Source organism: Lathamus discolor, chromosome 3 (assembly GCF_037157495.1).
Source record: "Lathamus discolor isolate bLatDis1 chromosome 3, bLatDis1.hap1, whole genome shotgun sequence".
Lineage (NCBI taxonomy): Eukaryota > Metazoa > Chordata > Aves > Psittaciformes > Psittacidae > Lathamus > Lathamus discolor.
This window is the reverse complement of record NC_088886.1, coordinates 7998122-8013395: the sequence shown is the minus strand read 5'-3', so window position 1 is coordinate 8013395 and position 15274 is coordinate 7998122. Positions and strand designations below refer to the sequence as shown.

The 15274-nt window shown below is 43.7% G+C and overlaps 1 protein-coding gene across 1 annotated transcript in view; it reads left to right on the top strand.

The window, feature by feature from the left end:
* The window catches only part of RNF11 (ring finger protein 11), a 34932-nt gene extending 22483 nt beyond the window's left edge, over window positions 1-12449 (top strand). Inside the window, exons 2-3 of the mRNA XM_065673371.1 lie at window positions 9243-9412; window positions 9995-12449. Coding sequence (XP_065529443.1) covers window positions 9243-9412; window positions 9995-10166 — 342 coding nt within the window. The 3' untranslated portion in view covers window positions 10167-12449. The remainder of the gene's footprint in view (window positions 1-9242; window positions 9413-9994) is intronic.
* Window positions 12450-15274: the final 2825 nt, after the last annotated feature.

Below are 15274 nucleotides of genomic sequence, written 5' to 3'. Positions count from 1 at the left end.
TTGAGCTGCTTCTGCTACAGGACCATTTTCTTCCCAAAACTTTAGGTTTTTATTTGTTGTTAAATCTGCTCCTTAGTTCTCCAGCAACTGCCTTGCTTGAACCATAAGTGCTGTGTTTAACATAGCCATAGCACTGTAATGACTGTCTGGGCTTGCCAGGCATAAGAAGGGGTTTCTGCAAAGATAACCACTTGGCGTAAGTAGGAGAGAACATGCCCCAATAATGCAGACGTTGTGGTTTGCTAATGGGGTAGGATGATCCACATACACGTGCTCTCCTTCTGCCACCAGCTGCAGTAAAAACTGCTGGCCCTTCTGCTAGATGTTCTCCTTACCCAGCTGCTTTGCTTTGTAGTCCCTGGTCGTGCACGTCTCAGGAGGCTGCGTTTTGTGCCTGAGTGCCCTTAATTTAATGTACAGGTGCAAGTGTTCTTCCCTGGCTTTGCTCACTGCAGCAACTTGAAAAGCAGGAGGGTTTGTAGATTGTTATTGGATCTTTTCCCTCCCTGTACAACCCCCCTCCCCCCAGCGTATTAAAATAAACATGCTAGGAGCTGTAATAAGAGGACTTTGTTATCTCTCAGGAGTTGTGGCCTGATGCTGTAAGTGGAGCTGTCTGTGGAGCTGTTTGGAGGGATGGAGTCAGCTCTCTGGTGAGCAGTTTGATGTCAGGGATTTGTTGGTGTCTGTTATCCACTCTCCTGAAGGAATTCACATCCTGGTATTTGATGGGATCACTGGAGAAAGGAACAAGGGCAGCTAAAACTGACACAAAGCTTGTGTACAAGAATTCAGTTGGTGGAACCATACCCAAGGATATGGCCCTGGAGTCAGAGAAACCAGCTGTGCAGCCTGGAAATGTAAAATCTGTCTGGTTGTGTCAGGAGAGATTGTGCTTCCAGGGATTAATTACTGCTTCTTAATTACTGCTTTTCCCCTACATCTCCTTCTTGCTAATCTTTTCTATTTAGGTTTGCATTGATGGTTAATCAAGTTTCAGAGCAGGTGAGGTGATTTCCGTCTCCTAGGTAAGGCTGGGTTTGCACTGGCCAAGTTGCAAAGGGCACTGTCACCTATTTGTGTTGGTAGCCTTTTTGATTTGTTATGACAGCATGGGTAAGAAGCTTGAAGGAGTCCCTTTCTCTAATAACCCTTGTTGCTGTCTAGGAGAGCAGCAGACAGAATGTGTCTAGTGTGTACTTCTCTGTCTGTCCCAGCTCTAGTGTCGGTAGCAAAGCTAAGCTCAGGGAATGGGTGACATTTTCAGAGGCAGCAGCCAGGACTCGCTCTCTTTCATGGTTCCTTGTCTTTTCCATCTCCAGATATATTTATTTCTCAGTAACTTCAGTAATTGTGGAAAGTCCAGAGGGCAATTTTACCATTTTAGCAAGAAGTTAAAAGAGGCTACGCACTGCAGAACCACTGTGGCTTTCACCAAACCCCATCTGATACGTGACTCAAACCAGGTGCTGCCGCTGGAGAAGTGCCCTGCAGATCCTGCAGGTTCCTCTGCTCCTTTGCAGACTGTTTCCTTAGTCTCATTTTAATTACTGACCATATCTACAATGTGTTCATGTGTGTATGGTATGAACGTGACTCTGTCCGAGGTGCAGGGGGCCCTTGCTAGGGCTTGAAGTGTTGCTCTCCTATTGGCTACGGGCCAGGAAGATGCTAAAGCACAGGTTTATTTCTGCATGAAAGTTCTCTATTTAATATTTAAATGGTAATTGTGATTTTGGATGTTGCGGATTTGGGTTTTTTTTGGTCCTTCCGTGCTGTGAAATGTGTCAAGGAATATATCAAACAAAAGGAAGTAAAAATAAAGTGATTTTACTTAAAATGGTCACGAACAGTTAAAGCAAGCTGTCTCTGGCAAGCAGTACCTGCAGAACAATCCCTTCATAAACCTTAAAAAATGAAATATAAATTTGTTGGCCTTAACATTCTGGATGAATCAAATATACATTCAGAATTTAAATTGTGTGATTAGTCTCCTTAGGGAGGAATGTGGCACTCCTGGGAAATACAGGGACTTGAACTGTATCTCAAAGATGAGCATGTATTTAGCACAGCTGTGCAGTGAATCTGTCTTGGAATGTATTGTTATTTTCTGGGGAGAGAACTGCTTGGATCTTCACACTTCTTACACAGATAAAGAGAATCGGTCTTTGGCATGCTTGGAAATTTGATAAAGGATCGGTTATAATTTTGCTTAATGCAGTATTAATGTTTAATCTCTTTTCTGACTATATTGCTGTTCAGTGTCTGCTAGAAAAGCCCACACTTCTGGCTCCAGCCTTTGCCAGAATGGCTTCTCTTGTGCACGCATGTGTGTGTCTGGACTGGTTCTGTCCCAGGTGTCTCCTCCAAATGGCAGAGGTGAGAGGAGGGTGTATTTCTTTCAGAAGAATTTATCAGCTGCAGTGTTCAGCTGCTGCTGATATTTACACTGACTGGCTACCTGGAAGCAGGAATATAAAAGACCGGGTAACAATTTCATTACCTGATGTTTTATAGCAACTGCTATTCAGCTTTATAAATGAACTGTTCTGTATGGCAGAAAAAGGTTTTTATAGTTGGCAGGCTGCTTGTAATAGTCTACGAGTTATTAAAGTAAGCTGTAGTTGCCATATAATGCACGTTATAATGGCGAGTGGTTTTACATTAATACGTCTTGGGGGAGGATATTATTTCAGAATGTGTATTCACATACAGATGGAGTTTGAGTCTTTTCACCCAGATCAGGATGGCATTCATAGAAAAGGCCCCTGGACCGTCATCCCAGCGAGTTCCTTATGAGTAATAAAGTAGCTAAAGAGAAAATCTCATGACATTCAGCGGGGGTTTGGCAAAAAAAAAAAAAAAGCCCCCAAAAGCACAATTTTTTTCTCACCTCCTGACTTTACGTCTATAAACTGAGGTTGTTCGTGCCTAGATCAGTTATTTCGGCTTCCTGCTAACATCTCACCTCAGAGGTGAGAAAACTGGGAAGCAGCAAGGCAGGAAGGTGTGTATAGTGAGGATAAGCACTGTAATAGGCAGGATGTTGCATGGCTGTCAGGGTAATTAATGGAAAGGCCAGGCCACTCTTCAGATGCATGTTTGAGGGCTGGTGAGCAGTAAGCTCTGTGGCTCTGATGCAGCTGTATGTGAACCAGCGCAGCTGCTTTCAGACAGCACTTGCAAGAAAGACATTTGCATAGTGAAGGGATCTCAAAAAAAGAGCTGTGGGAATGGCTGGGGAAATTCAAATGAAACTGTTCCATTTGCATTAACTAATTAGGCAGCAACCGCAAGGAGCGTAAGCGCTTGGTACTGGTATCTAAACTATGTTTATCCCAAGTCTCTTTCACATAGCTAGGAAGACGTTTGTCTCTTTGTCAGACTGAATTTAACAGAGATGCTGTTGATCTGGTGTTAAAATGCAAATAAATATCCCAGGGTGAGAGACACGGAGAGCATTGGATTAGATGGGGAGGAAAATTCGGAGATGGAAACTGAGCAGAGCAGTTGGCAGTGGAAAGGAGGTGGCTGTAGGCAGGATCTCCGGGACAGCAGTGAAGCTTTAACCTCTGGAACCATTAGATGTTATGAATTATTCATCTCACCTTTGGCCTTCCTGAAAGGATAATTTATGCATGTTGGTGCAATTATTAGCAACAACAAACAAACAAAAGCCCTGATAACGTACTGCTCATATGTGGCAGAGAGGGATCTTAAAATAATCTTTATCCAGAGATTAGGAGTTTCTGATCTACCAGTGACCTGTTTTCAGAGCATTGCAAATTCATTGCACTTGCAAAACCAGCATGAAAATGCTGTAGAACAAGAGAAAGGCAGGTCTGCCTTGGTTACTTACACTGCTGTAAGTTGCATTGAGGAGAAAACTTCCAACTAAAAATCGTGCTTGATGAAACCTCCTTAAAAAGGTGAGAACCCAAAGCGTGCTTGGGAATCTGCACGCAGAAACAGTGCCTGGGCCTTTTAAGCCTGTGTGAAAATGTTTATTTTCACTGCAAGTGAAAAATGCAACCTCCAGATGCCCTCTATGATTTTTTTTTCCCCTCTTGTTTTCCCCCCAAAGGATGAGGGGCCAGGGCGAGGTGGAGACACAAACCCTGCCCTAGTCCTTGAGTTTAAATTAATGCTGTTATTTAAGGGCTGAATAAACATTAGGGACCAATGATTTCTGTGCACAGAAAGCCAAGGAATCTTGTGCTGACACCACCTACTTCGTGAACAAGAAAAATGTGTATCTCCAGATGTTTCATCATTACCAAATTCACATGGGGGTAAAAGAATAATTGATTAAAGCAAATTAAGTGCCAGAAAGTGATTTTTACTTCATTGCCTGACACTGATACGTGGTTCTGATTCTGTGTTTTGGCCTTTTTGCATTGAGGAATGGAGTTAACATGAAATTTCATCTTGGTTTGAAATGCCTGACATCTTTATCAAGTGATAAATAACATGGACTTTGGCTGCAAGTTCAGTATTTCCTAATTTTGTCTGCAAAAGCATTTTCCAAGGGAGATAAGGGAGAAGTGAGAGCAATAAATTCATGCTTGTCTTTGGAGTAAGGTAATAATTACTTGGGTAATACAATCTTGTGTGTATGTATATGTGTGTGTATATATATATATATATATATATATATATATATATATACACACACGTCAGGGGACTCTACAAATGTAAGTTTGCTGAAGTCTCAAATCCTCATGTTGTTACCCTTGAACATCCATGCTGGAGTGAGCGGGACCTTGCCTTAATGTGGGTTGATAACAGCAGCCATTATAAACTGTGAAAGATTAGCAGAGGGGTGATAAACCCGCGTAGGCAGGGCTGCACTCTGTCCTGCAAGAGGCTTGAAATTACTGTCCCATGAGCCTAACTTCCAAAAATGGTCCAGAGATTTGGTGGTGGAGACACCAGAGGATGCAGCCGCCGGGGTGCTATTGCAGTGGTGGCTGCGAGCAGGCAGCCTGGGTGCATGCTGGGGGTGCCCAGTGTGGCTGGTGGCTGGTGAGCAGGGTACGGGTGAGGGAATCACAGAATGGTTTGGGTTGGAAGAGACCTTAGGGCTCATCCAGTTCCAACCCCCTGCCACAGGCAGGGACATCTCACACTAGAGCAGGCTGCTCCAAGCCCCATCCAACCTGGCCTTGAACACTTTCTGCTCCATCTCTTACTTTGACCCCTCTGGGGATAATGAAAGTCAGCTCAACAAACTCAGAGAAATCTGGTTTCTCATCTTCTCTGTGAATAAATAGTTTAAAATATGCTTAGAATCATACGGGTATAAACACACCTTTTTGAAGGGGAAAGGACTGGTTTCAAAAGGTTGTTGACCGGGTACCCTATAATTTGAGTCTCTGCAGCATGCAGAGCTGTGTTCCCCAGTTTTACTGGTGTGTTTGCATCCAGGGGACTGCTGGCTCAGTTTGGGCAGGCTTTTAATAGCAACTGGGAGGCGAGAGTATAAGTGCCACCAGACAGCGTGCTGAAGGAGCGCACCCGATCACCCCTAGTGAGTGGTCACTCTCTTTGACTTGCAGGAGTACAACTTATGCATTTTCCACACCAGCTTGGCAGCCACACCAACTGCAGTATATTATATTCACAACCATGAGGACGTCATGGTGAAAGCACCGTTTTTTCACCCGGAGTTACTCATCTGACAAGAGATTCTTGTCCACGCTGTGAAATTCTAGAAGCCCACAGCTGGCAACTATAAATTCCCGCTGTAATTGGTTATGTTGGACATGTAGCGCGGGTTGGTGGCTCTGCGGGGAGGGAACCCGAGATGGGACGCCAAAAGGAGGAATGTTTCCATACAGCGCTGGTGGTCGGGAAAGCATTTGTGTGTTTGGCCTGGGAGGGAGGTCTGGGGGGTCCATCCTGCCCCTCTTCTGCAGGTCACCACAGGGAATGTGAGACCCCCAGGAGAGGGGCACTGCAGTAATGCAGAAATGGGTTCCCCAAGTACATTGTCCCTTGGTGGTTGCTTGCGGCAACCGCCTGTGAAAGACTAGAACAGGGATTCATTTTGGTTTGGCCTATTACAGGCTAGCAAGTTGTGTTAATTCACTGTCCAAAACATAACTGAAGCAGTCATTGGAGGGAGAGCACAACTGATTTCTCACTTCAGAGTTGTCCAACAGCGATGGGTTTAACTCACAACAGGTTCCTACTTAACCATAGTCTTCTTTTTCTGTAAGATTTCTGCTGAGATGATCACTGCTGTTGCTCTGCTGTAGGCATTCACTGACAGCTGTCTCTTCTACTTTCAGACATTTTGAGAGTTTCTTGGATCTTTTTTTCCTCCTCCTGTTTTCCCCTTTCCTTGTATTTCTGCATTATCACTTGCAGTCATGGATTTGACAAGGGGATCTGTATGAAATACAGTAGACTCCCCTTCATCTGCCAGTACTAGCATCAACCTGGGCCGTGCACATACAGTTCTGCTACTCCTCTTGTATTTCCTAAGACTGGAAGGAGGGTGCATCTCTCTCCAGATCCTAAGTGTTCTTTATGCCTCTGTAAGGAGTTAGCAGTAACATCTTTACTATTGATTTAATAATCTGTCCAAAGTAGTATAGCAAAGCCTTGGAGTTAAAAGTTACTGACAGTTCGTAGTGTTAAGTTCTTGAAACTTAAAACCAGGACCAGGCTCTGCCTTGAGCTGACACGTTCAGTGCAGAGGTTCTGCAGCATTTGGCAGAGGCAAAAGTGCTTTATTTTGCTGGCACCAAAGGTTGCAGAGCCACTTTAAGAATAGTTAGTTATACTGGCAGGTCATCTCTAGCTTCAGCTGGTACTTTTCCCTATCCAAATGAAGATTAGAGGATACTTTAGATAATTTCAGCCATTAAAATGCAGCTGATCTAGAAGAAATTGTGATTCTGTGAGATACAGTTTGGCGTAGTCAGGAAATTAATCAACCTTACAGCACCGCTGGCGTTTTGTCTTTTGAACCTCATAATTCCTCAGAGTTCTGTTAGGAAATCAGAGGGGGAAATCCTGGTGTAGCTAAATTAAGAGAAGACTGAATTGTACCCGACAGCAAGCGGTGGGCAGTATGTGAAAAGAACTGCCAGGCAGGCTGGTGGTTTTGACTGGCATTTCTCATAAGCAAGGCCTTTTGCTGCTTGGCGCTCCTGGTGCTGGCTGGTGAGAGGCCGCTTTCTCTTGGCCTTCCAGGGGCAGTCTTGTCTTTTGCTGCTAAGCAGCGTGGCAAGTGGAAAGCAGAATGGCTTTATCAGGTCTTACAAGTGCAGTTTGCAAGTGTTAAGCCCCGTATCTGGGCTTTGCCAGGTGCTGGTGTCAGTTGAACACTGAACGCTGCACTAGACCGTTGCCAGAGGAGGCAAAAAGGGAACAGGAGAGGGGAACACAGCTGTGTTCCTGCTGCTAGAAGTACCCGGTGATGCCAGCAGCAGCCCATGCTCTCTGTAAGGGCATGCACAAAGGTGGTTGCTCTGTCCCAGACAACAAAGACCTGTGTCTTCCCTGCATCTGTGATGAGCAAGCAGGGGTTTGGCAAAGGGAAGTTGGTTGGAGGTGATGTGTGCTGCATCGGCGGTTCCTGCAGCGCAGCTGCACGCACCCCTGCACTCTTGTTTTGCAGCAGTGTCCTCTGAAACATCTACTTCTGCATTTTTCAGACGGTGGAATCGATGCCGTTGTATCTCCAATGCACCAAGGTTATTTTCAGAATGCAGCAATAAGTTGAATTTTTTCTGCTGTTTAAGAACTATGGTTAAAATAGGCCTATTGCAAGAAATTGTCTCCCTATAAAAATAGATTTATGGCTACTGGCCAATACTGTCCTAATAGTGCCTCCTGTTCAAAACTGGTATTTGTGTCCAAAAAAGTTTGCTTTAAAAGCAAGTAAAATAAATACCATGTTAATGTAACTGTTACTGAAAATGTCTAATCTAAAGCTTGTTAATAGCAAAAGAAGCTTCTGAGAACATGGCAGAGGGAGGACTGCATAATACTTATATGTTGCCTATTTTTAGTTTGGGAAGAATGCACTTGTAACAGCGGTTGAAGTTCAGCTTGGGAGAACTTGTAGACTTGTATTAATGTATGAGAACAAATGTAAAACTTGGAGTACTTAAGCTTTTCTTTTTGTTGTCCAGGTGACATAGGCACAAAAGAATTAAACCTGTGGTTCTGGTTTGGAGCTTTTGTGGCCCAGAACAGTTCACATAAACTGCAGTTGTTACAGAACCAATGAAACCTGTCCTGGGTTTAGCAGTAGCAGTCAGTTTTTCTCCTTAGTAGCTGGTGCATGCTCTGTGTTTCGACTTCCAGCCTGGGCAGAGAGCTGATAACACCAGTTGGTTTTGGTTGTTGTTAAGTAATGTTTATTCTGGCCAAGGACTCTGTGAGTCTCATGCTCTGCCGGGGACGAGGGGAGGCTGGGAGGAAGCAGGGACAGGACACCTGACCCAAGCTAGCCAAAGAGGCATTCCATACCACAGCACGTCATGCCCAGGGACGTAACTGGGAATTACCCCAGAAGGGTACGGGCACTCTGGGGGGGGGTGGTCAAACTCGTTCGGTGTTGGTATTGTATTCTCTTCCCTTGTTATTTCCCTTATCATTATTATTATTGGTGGTAGCAGCAGTGATTTGTGTTACACCTTAGTTACTGGGCTGTTCTTACCTCAACCGGTGGGAGTTACATTCTCTCGATTATCCTCCCCATCCCTCTGGGAGCGGGGGGCGGGGAGGAAAGAAAGATGGAGAAAATGGGGGGGGAGTGAGTGAACGAGCTGTGTGGCTGGGTTTAAACCACGACACTCTCCAAGACTCTTAACAATAGGCCCTATCCTCCTCTTTGCAAGTCACTGTTCCAAAATGGAAAGTCTACTTTTAGTTGCAAACACCGGCGGCTCTTCTTCAGCCATGATGTTGCTCAGTCAGTATCTTGGTAGTTCACCGGGTGCTTGGGAGGTTTATGTGCCCTCTGCCATGTGGAATTTGTTTTAATTCTTGGAGATAAAGAACTTTTGCAGAGAACAATCCCAAACAGCTCCTTGCTCAACATACCTGCCTCAGTTTTTTACCCCATTCTCAATGTAACTATAGCTCCCCAAACTGCCCAGTTGGAGTGGGAGATCCTATAGACATTTGTAGGACTAAGTGGAAGAGTTAAATACATTGCCTGTGTTGTGCTATGAACTGCTCAGAAAAGCCTCTGTGGTTTAACAGAAATCTTTCACTTTTAGGAGCAGGTCCCCGTTCCTGTTTATCACCCAACTCCCAGCCAGACTCGGCTAGCAACACAGCTGACAGAAGAGGAACAAATCAGAATAGCGCAGAGGATAGGCCTTATTCAGCATCTACCTAAAGGAGTCTATGATCCTGGAAGAGACGGCTCCGAGAAGAAGATCAGAGAGTAAGTTACAGAAAGTGAACTCATGTGCCTGCTGCACTGGGTTATGATACTGCCCTGGGGAACCTGATCTTGTCCTCCTGGTTTGCCTTATTTTAAGAGACTGCAGTTTAATGTAGCTTTTCTGGGAAAAAAAATGACCATGTAGATGGCTCCTTCCTTTATCCTCCCTTGTTTTCCTGTTACAGGTGAAACTTTCCCAAATGTAATTCATGACCCTATAGGGTATTTTCCCCTCTTTATTCTCTCTTCACAAAATTAATAATTTTGTTACTTCCTCACCCCCGTGGCTCCCTTTTACCATTTCTAATCTTACGCACTCTTCTGAGCTGCCCCCACTATGCTTATGGAAGGCTTCTTAACCTCACTAACATTGTAACCAGGGGCACCTATACTCGAATGCCAAAACCCCCTCTAGTGCTTGGTGGGGCCAGCACTGACAGGAGCTAAGAACTCCTCCCAGTATCTACAAGTACTAAAGGTTTGTTTGACTCGAACATCTCTAGGAGTAAATATCACACTACTCTTCATTTCCTGTGCGGTAACAGCAGTTTAAATATTGTTATGATCTTTCTTTCCCCCCAGATGTGTCATTTGTATGATGGACTTTGTTTATGGGGACCCTATCCGATTTCTGCCGTGCATGCACATTTACCACCTGGACTGTATAGATGACTGGTTGATGAGATCCTTTACCTGTCCATCCTGCATGGAGCCAGTGGATGCAGCACTGCTTTCATCATACGAGACTAACTGAGCCAGGGTTTCTCCACTGAACCTTCAAGGAGACCATCCACTTAAGGGGTTTGATCCTTTTGTCATTCAGCCCAAAGAGCCAGGAATTAGGAATTAAGATCATGCACAAAGTATACATTTCCTAATAAAGAAATAAAAAATATTCCTGAATGGCTGCAAATATTGGAAAAAACCATAGTATTTTAGAGACTATAGAGAAGTAGGTTGTTATTTTTAATGTAAAGCCTTGACCCACCATTGTCTTTTAATGTTTGTTCTTACACCCATATATAGGAATTGTGTAAAGTGTTACGGCAACTGTAAATGTTTAAACTCCGTGTATCCAATTTTATTAGCAGCGAGATAAGAGTATTTTTTTTCCTAAATAAAGTAACCAGTTCTGTTCTGATTCTTTTCACAAGTCCTGGCATTTGGGTCAAGGCTTTATTGAAATCTACATTTTATAACACTGGCACAAAGAAATAGGTTTAAGCTTGTTTGCACAGTTCTTTTTTTTTTTTTCCCTCCCCCCCTTTTTTTTGACTCCATTGGAGATGGAATTCATTGCCTTAGGTCTTTTTAATAGTGTGTTGTTATTGTTGGGCTGGCTCTATGCTTGAAAACCAGTTTATTTATAACCTGTTAAAAGTGCTATATTTTGTTTGCAGTTAGGAATATGCAGACTTCAAAGTGATCTCCTAGCTTGTAAGCAAACTGAGATGCATTATCCCTTTTCTACAAGTGAGGTGGAACGCGAAGATATGAAACAAGTCCTACAGTGAAATTATGGTTTCATGGTTTTTATCACTTGCTTTGGTTCTGATGAAACAACAGGCGTTAAAGTCTAATGTCACCTTTAACTTGCTCAGATTAAAAGTGGGCCAGGAGGGCAATAAATAGTTACCATGACTGAGAGAAAAAGAGAAATAAAATTGGAACTAAGGTAGTGTTAGCAGTGATCACTTACTCTACTTTTTTTCTTCCTAAAAATGGTTGTCTTGGATTATAGCAAATGGATACTGCATCTCTCATTCTTGTAGTTCTTAGGTTACCAGAAGTTAAGAATAAACATACTGTATCTCAGTCTCCTGTATTAAATGTATCTGTTGAGCCCTGCAGGCTGACACATCAATCCACCAAACAGGTATAAAATCAGATACGAGAAAAATATAGTTTGTTCTGCATGTAAAGGCACAGTTTCTGTGAACGCAGACTGTCTACAAGCAGTTGAGGGGGAAGCCAGTGCTGCTATGGCCACAAGGACACCATTAGCTAATTTCTGTAGCAAACAGTATGTGCTTGCTAAGAGATGGTCTGGCAAAGATTGTAGCTGTTAAGAGCTTTTCTCCACTTAGCATGGTTTGTGTTTTTGCTTTTATTTCCCCCCTTAACGTACTTTACTGTGACTCTTACACATTCACCACAACGCTGATGCATTGAGAAGTCCTGGTCTTGCAAAATGAAATGCAATCTCAAGTTAACCACAACACATCAAATACTCAAGCTATATATGACAACCAAGTTGTGTTTAAAGGCTCAAATCCTTTGAAGACCTAGTGTATTTTCAACATAGAAGAATTGTGCACATTGTCGATGACTTTTGAAGGGTTGGTCAGCACCATGCAGAGTCAACATGTTGGTTTATTTATTACTCCTGCAGCAACCTGCTCTTAGCGAAGAACTCCAAGTAGCAGTCAGAAGGAACTGAAAGCAGTCTACAGTTCTAGATTCACTCACATTGCTACACATGTATCCGGACACAAGTTTTTTTGCTGGATCTATACGTACCTAATTACATGGATCAAAATCTGGGAAGAGAGACCTGAAGTTGTGCAATATCATTGTTCCTTTTCATCATTCCATGTGTGTTCCTTTGTGTCCTCCTTTTTGTCTGTTTTTGGGGGTTTGGTTTCTTTTTTTTTTTTTTGGTGAAATAATGTCCACATAAAGTATTCATTTCTTTCTCTTGTTAAAACTGGCAAATGAACAGCTTGAGAAAACAGCCTTGGCATGTTGGTATTAGTCTTTATTTATTACAAGACTTGGTTAAAAAGATTGGGAAGAAATATGAAGTGACCCGTTACTGAGCTGAATGCTTTTCTAGGCACTTTGTAAAGTTGGGACTTTTAACACTGATCTACTCACTGGGCTATGGGAAAAATTACTATTAAGATACTTGTTAAATAGCAGAAAGGGGTGAAGGGCCGAAACTCGAGGTGATTACACAAAAACATTCCAAAAGGTTCAAATTTGAGCTTAAAGCAAATGTGTAAATATAACAAATAAACTAACCTGATTTTTTCAAGTTTTTAGGTGAATGCTCTTCTGGATGGTTTCTAATACAAAAAAAGGTGCAATTGATCTGAATTTAATGCAAAAATAATGTGTAACCTGTATTTTAGGTCCAGTGGTGAAACCAGATCTTGTGTATTAACTAACTCCTCCATCTGTAAGATGAAGATAATATTTGCCTCTAGTCTCAGAGGTGTCTAATAAATTACTTACACTTCAAACACATTAGACAGTCCATTTACAGCACGGCTGTCTCTGAACCAGAGCCTACCGCAGCTCAGTCAGTGGAAGGAGCTGGCTCTGACTCATCTGGGCCTGTTCAGCCATAGCCCTTCTTAAGTCAGGGCTGTGTGTGCCAGGGTGGGCAGGCCCACTGTAAAGGATCTGCACAGCAATTTGAAGAAAACAAGCAAAAACCCCCTTACAGCTACTGTAACCAAGGTTGTGGGTGCATCAGAAGTCATTAAAAGAAGTTGCTTTAAAGTATTTCATAAGGGCTGTGCAGGATGATGAAAACAGTGCAACAACGCTGTTTGTGCTTTAGACCTGTAACTGGCAAAACAACCCTGGCCCAGGCCCAGCAATAGGGTCAGTCCCCTGCAACTTCAGGCAAGGATGCAGGAGAGATGAAGTGTGAAAGTCCACGCAGCCCTCCCTAGTCATTGCCAGACACTGCAGCTTCTCATAGCAACCTGCTCTGCCATTTAAAGGCAAAACGCTGCCAGAAAACCAGAGCAGGTAGGGACTAAGGGCATCACCAACACCCGAGATGCTTGCACAGCAGAGAAAACTGTTAGGTTACAATTGCAGGTTACGAGTAGGAAATGGATTTTGTCTCATACAACAGAGGGAAACGAGTTCCCACAATCTGAGGCAGGAGGGATGCAATGACAGGTAATGAATACTCAGTTTTATAAAGACCTTCATGCTTAGAAATTCTCGCAGGCTCCTGGAATTACCACTTCAATCATTCTACATCTAAGGCTGGTAATCCTTATTGCGTGTTGCCAGTTCATTATGTAAATCTGGGGGGGCAAGCATCAAATCCGTATGTAAACAAGAAGAGCCCAGAGAATTTCTTTGTGGGGAGTGCGGGGTGCTTGAACCACTGCAGCTTTTGTAAGTCCCTAATGTTGTGCAGCGTCCCGGGGCTGAAAGCAATGCTGTGTCTGGAAGGCTGACAGGCCTGGCGTTGCAGTGGTAGAAGCAAACGTTTCTAGGCTAAGGGATTATGAAATACCTGAAGTTGCCACAGCTTCAAGACTTTGACATTTCCTGTCCTTGTGCAACCGTGGCAAAGATGAACATTCTTCTGAGTCAGACTGCCAGTTAAATCAATAACGAGATGGCTGAAAGCAAACGTGCACGGCCTCTCCTCAGTTAAATCCTGGATTAAAATGGATTTAGAAACGAAGGGGATGCTGGTTGATTACAGATGCGGTTTATTACAGACACCATGTTTTCACTAAAAACATACATACTAGTTGGTAAACCTACAGGAAACACGAGTTCAAATCTGTTCAGAAGAACCCTTCTTGTCTTAATACCCAGAACAAAAATTAGCTTCAAGGATTAACTTTTCCTTTTATATAGCATTTAACTTTGAAGAATGTAATTTATGCTAACTACCCTTTGCAGATTATCTTGCACTTAAACCTGTTCTGGATAAGAGGGGCTTTAGGATTCCTGGTATGAAATGCAAAGTTAATGCCTTTTGATAAAAGGGAAGGTCTAAGCATACTGCGCAAAAGGAGCTTTTTGATTTAAGCAGAAGAAACAACTTCAGTTGCATGCAACTGATTTATTACACCGTCCACTCTGCATGGATGCTTTTGCTAAGCAAAAGGTGCAGAGAGGAATCCAGACTGAAAAAAGGCTTTGTGAAATGCCTGTACGTGTTTCTAACAGCACAGCCCTTACTCAGCAAGAGGGATCCAGCCCCACTACAACCACCACGAGTAGCAGTAACTTCAATAAGCTTATTCTTTGCAGCACCAGACCCCTAGAAAACACTTGTCTTTGTTTCAAATAAGGCATTTCAACAACTCCGCACACAACAGTAAATGTCCAGTTCACTGCGATATTACACACACCCTGGCCGTATCCTTCCCGGAGGCACAGGCCCTGCTTTTGCTCCCCAGCGACACTCCTGCCACGGTTCTCGCTGCTGAAGGACAGCCAAACTTCCATCTTTTTAGCATCTTTGCCCTACCCTTCCGGCGCATCAGTGGCAGCTGCCTGTCTAATCAGGAGTTCACACTGAGGGAGCAGACTGAGGGAGACAAGGCAAAAACTAAAGGGGGAAAAATGAATCACTCCAAACCTGTGCTCCCCCAGCAGGATGGAGGCATCCCGGGCACCGTGCCTCTGAGACACAGCCTGGCTACTCCAGAGTAAAAGCTGCCCAATGCTCCCCGAGTTCTCCAGCCTCAGCCCGCTTTCCGGTGAGCTGACCTTGCCAAAGGGCTCTGCTACACTGCCCGTTTGTTTTGGGATTTCACCTTGCAGAAGGCTATGTCCTGCACGGTTTCCCTTAGGATCCCACAGCAAACCAGCTGTGAAGGCCCTCCAGCTGCCTGCAGTTCCCTCAGCCAGCAGCTGAAAAGGTGTCAAAGCTTTGGGTGATTTTAAGAAGCATCTCACTTTTTTCCTTTAAAGTGTTGAAGGGTTCAAACAGGTCTGGGAACTCGTCAAAAAGCTTTGGCTACAGAGGCTGTTATTGGTGGGGGTGAGTAGACAGACATAGGCTTTTTGTGTGTGTGTACTGCTATACATGTGTGCGTGACAGATCACTTGCTGTCAATAGACATGTATGTGTAAGACTCCTGCTGTTCCTTT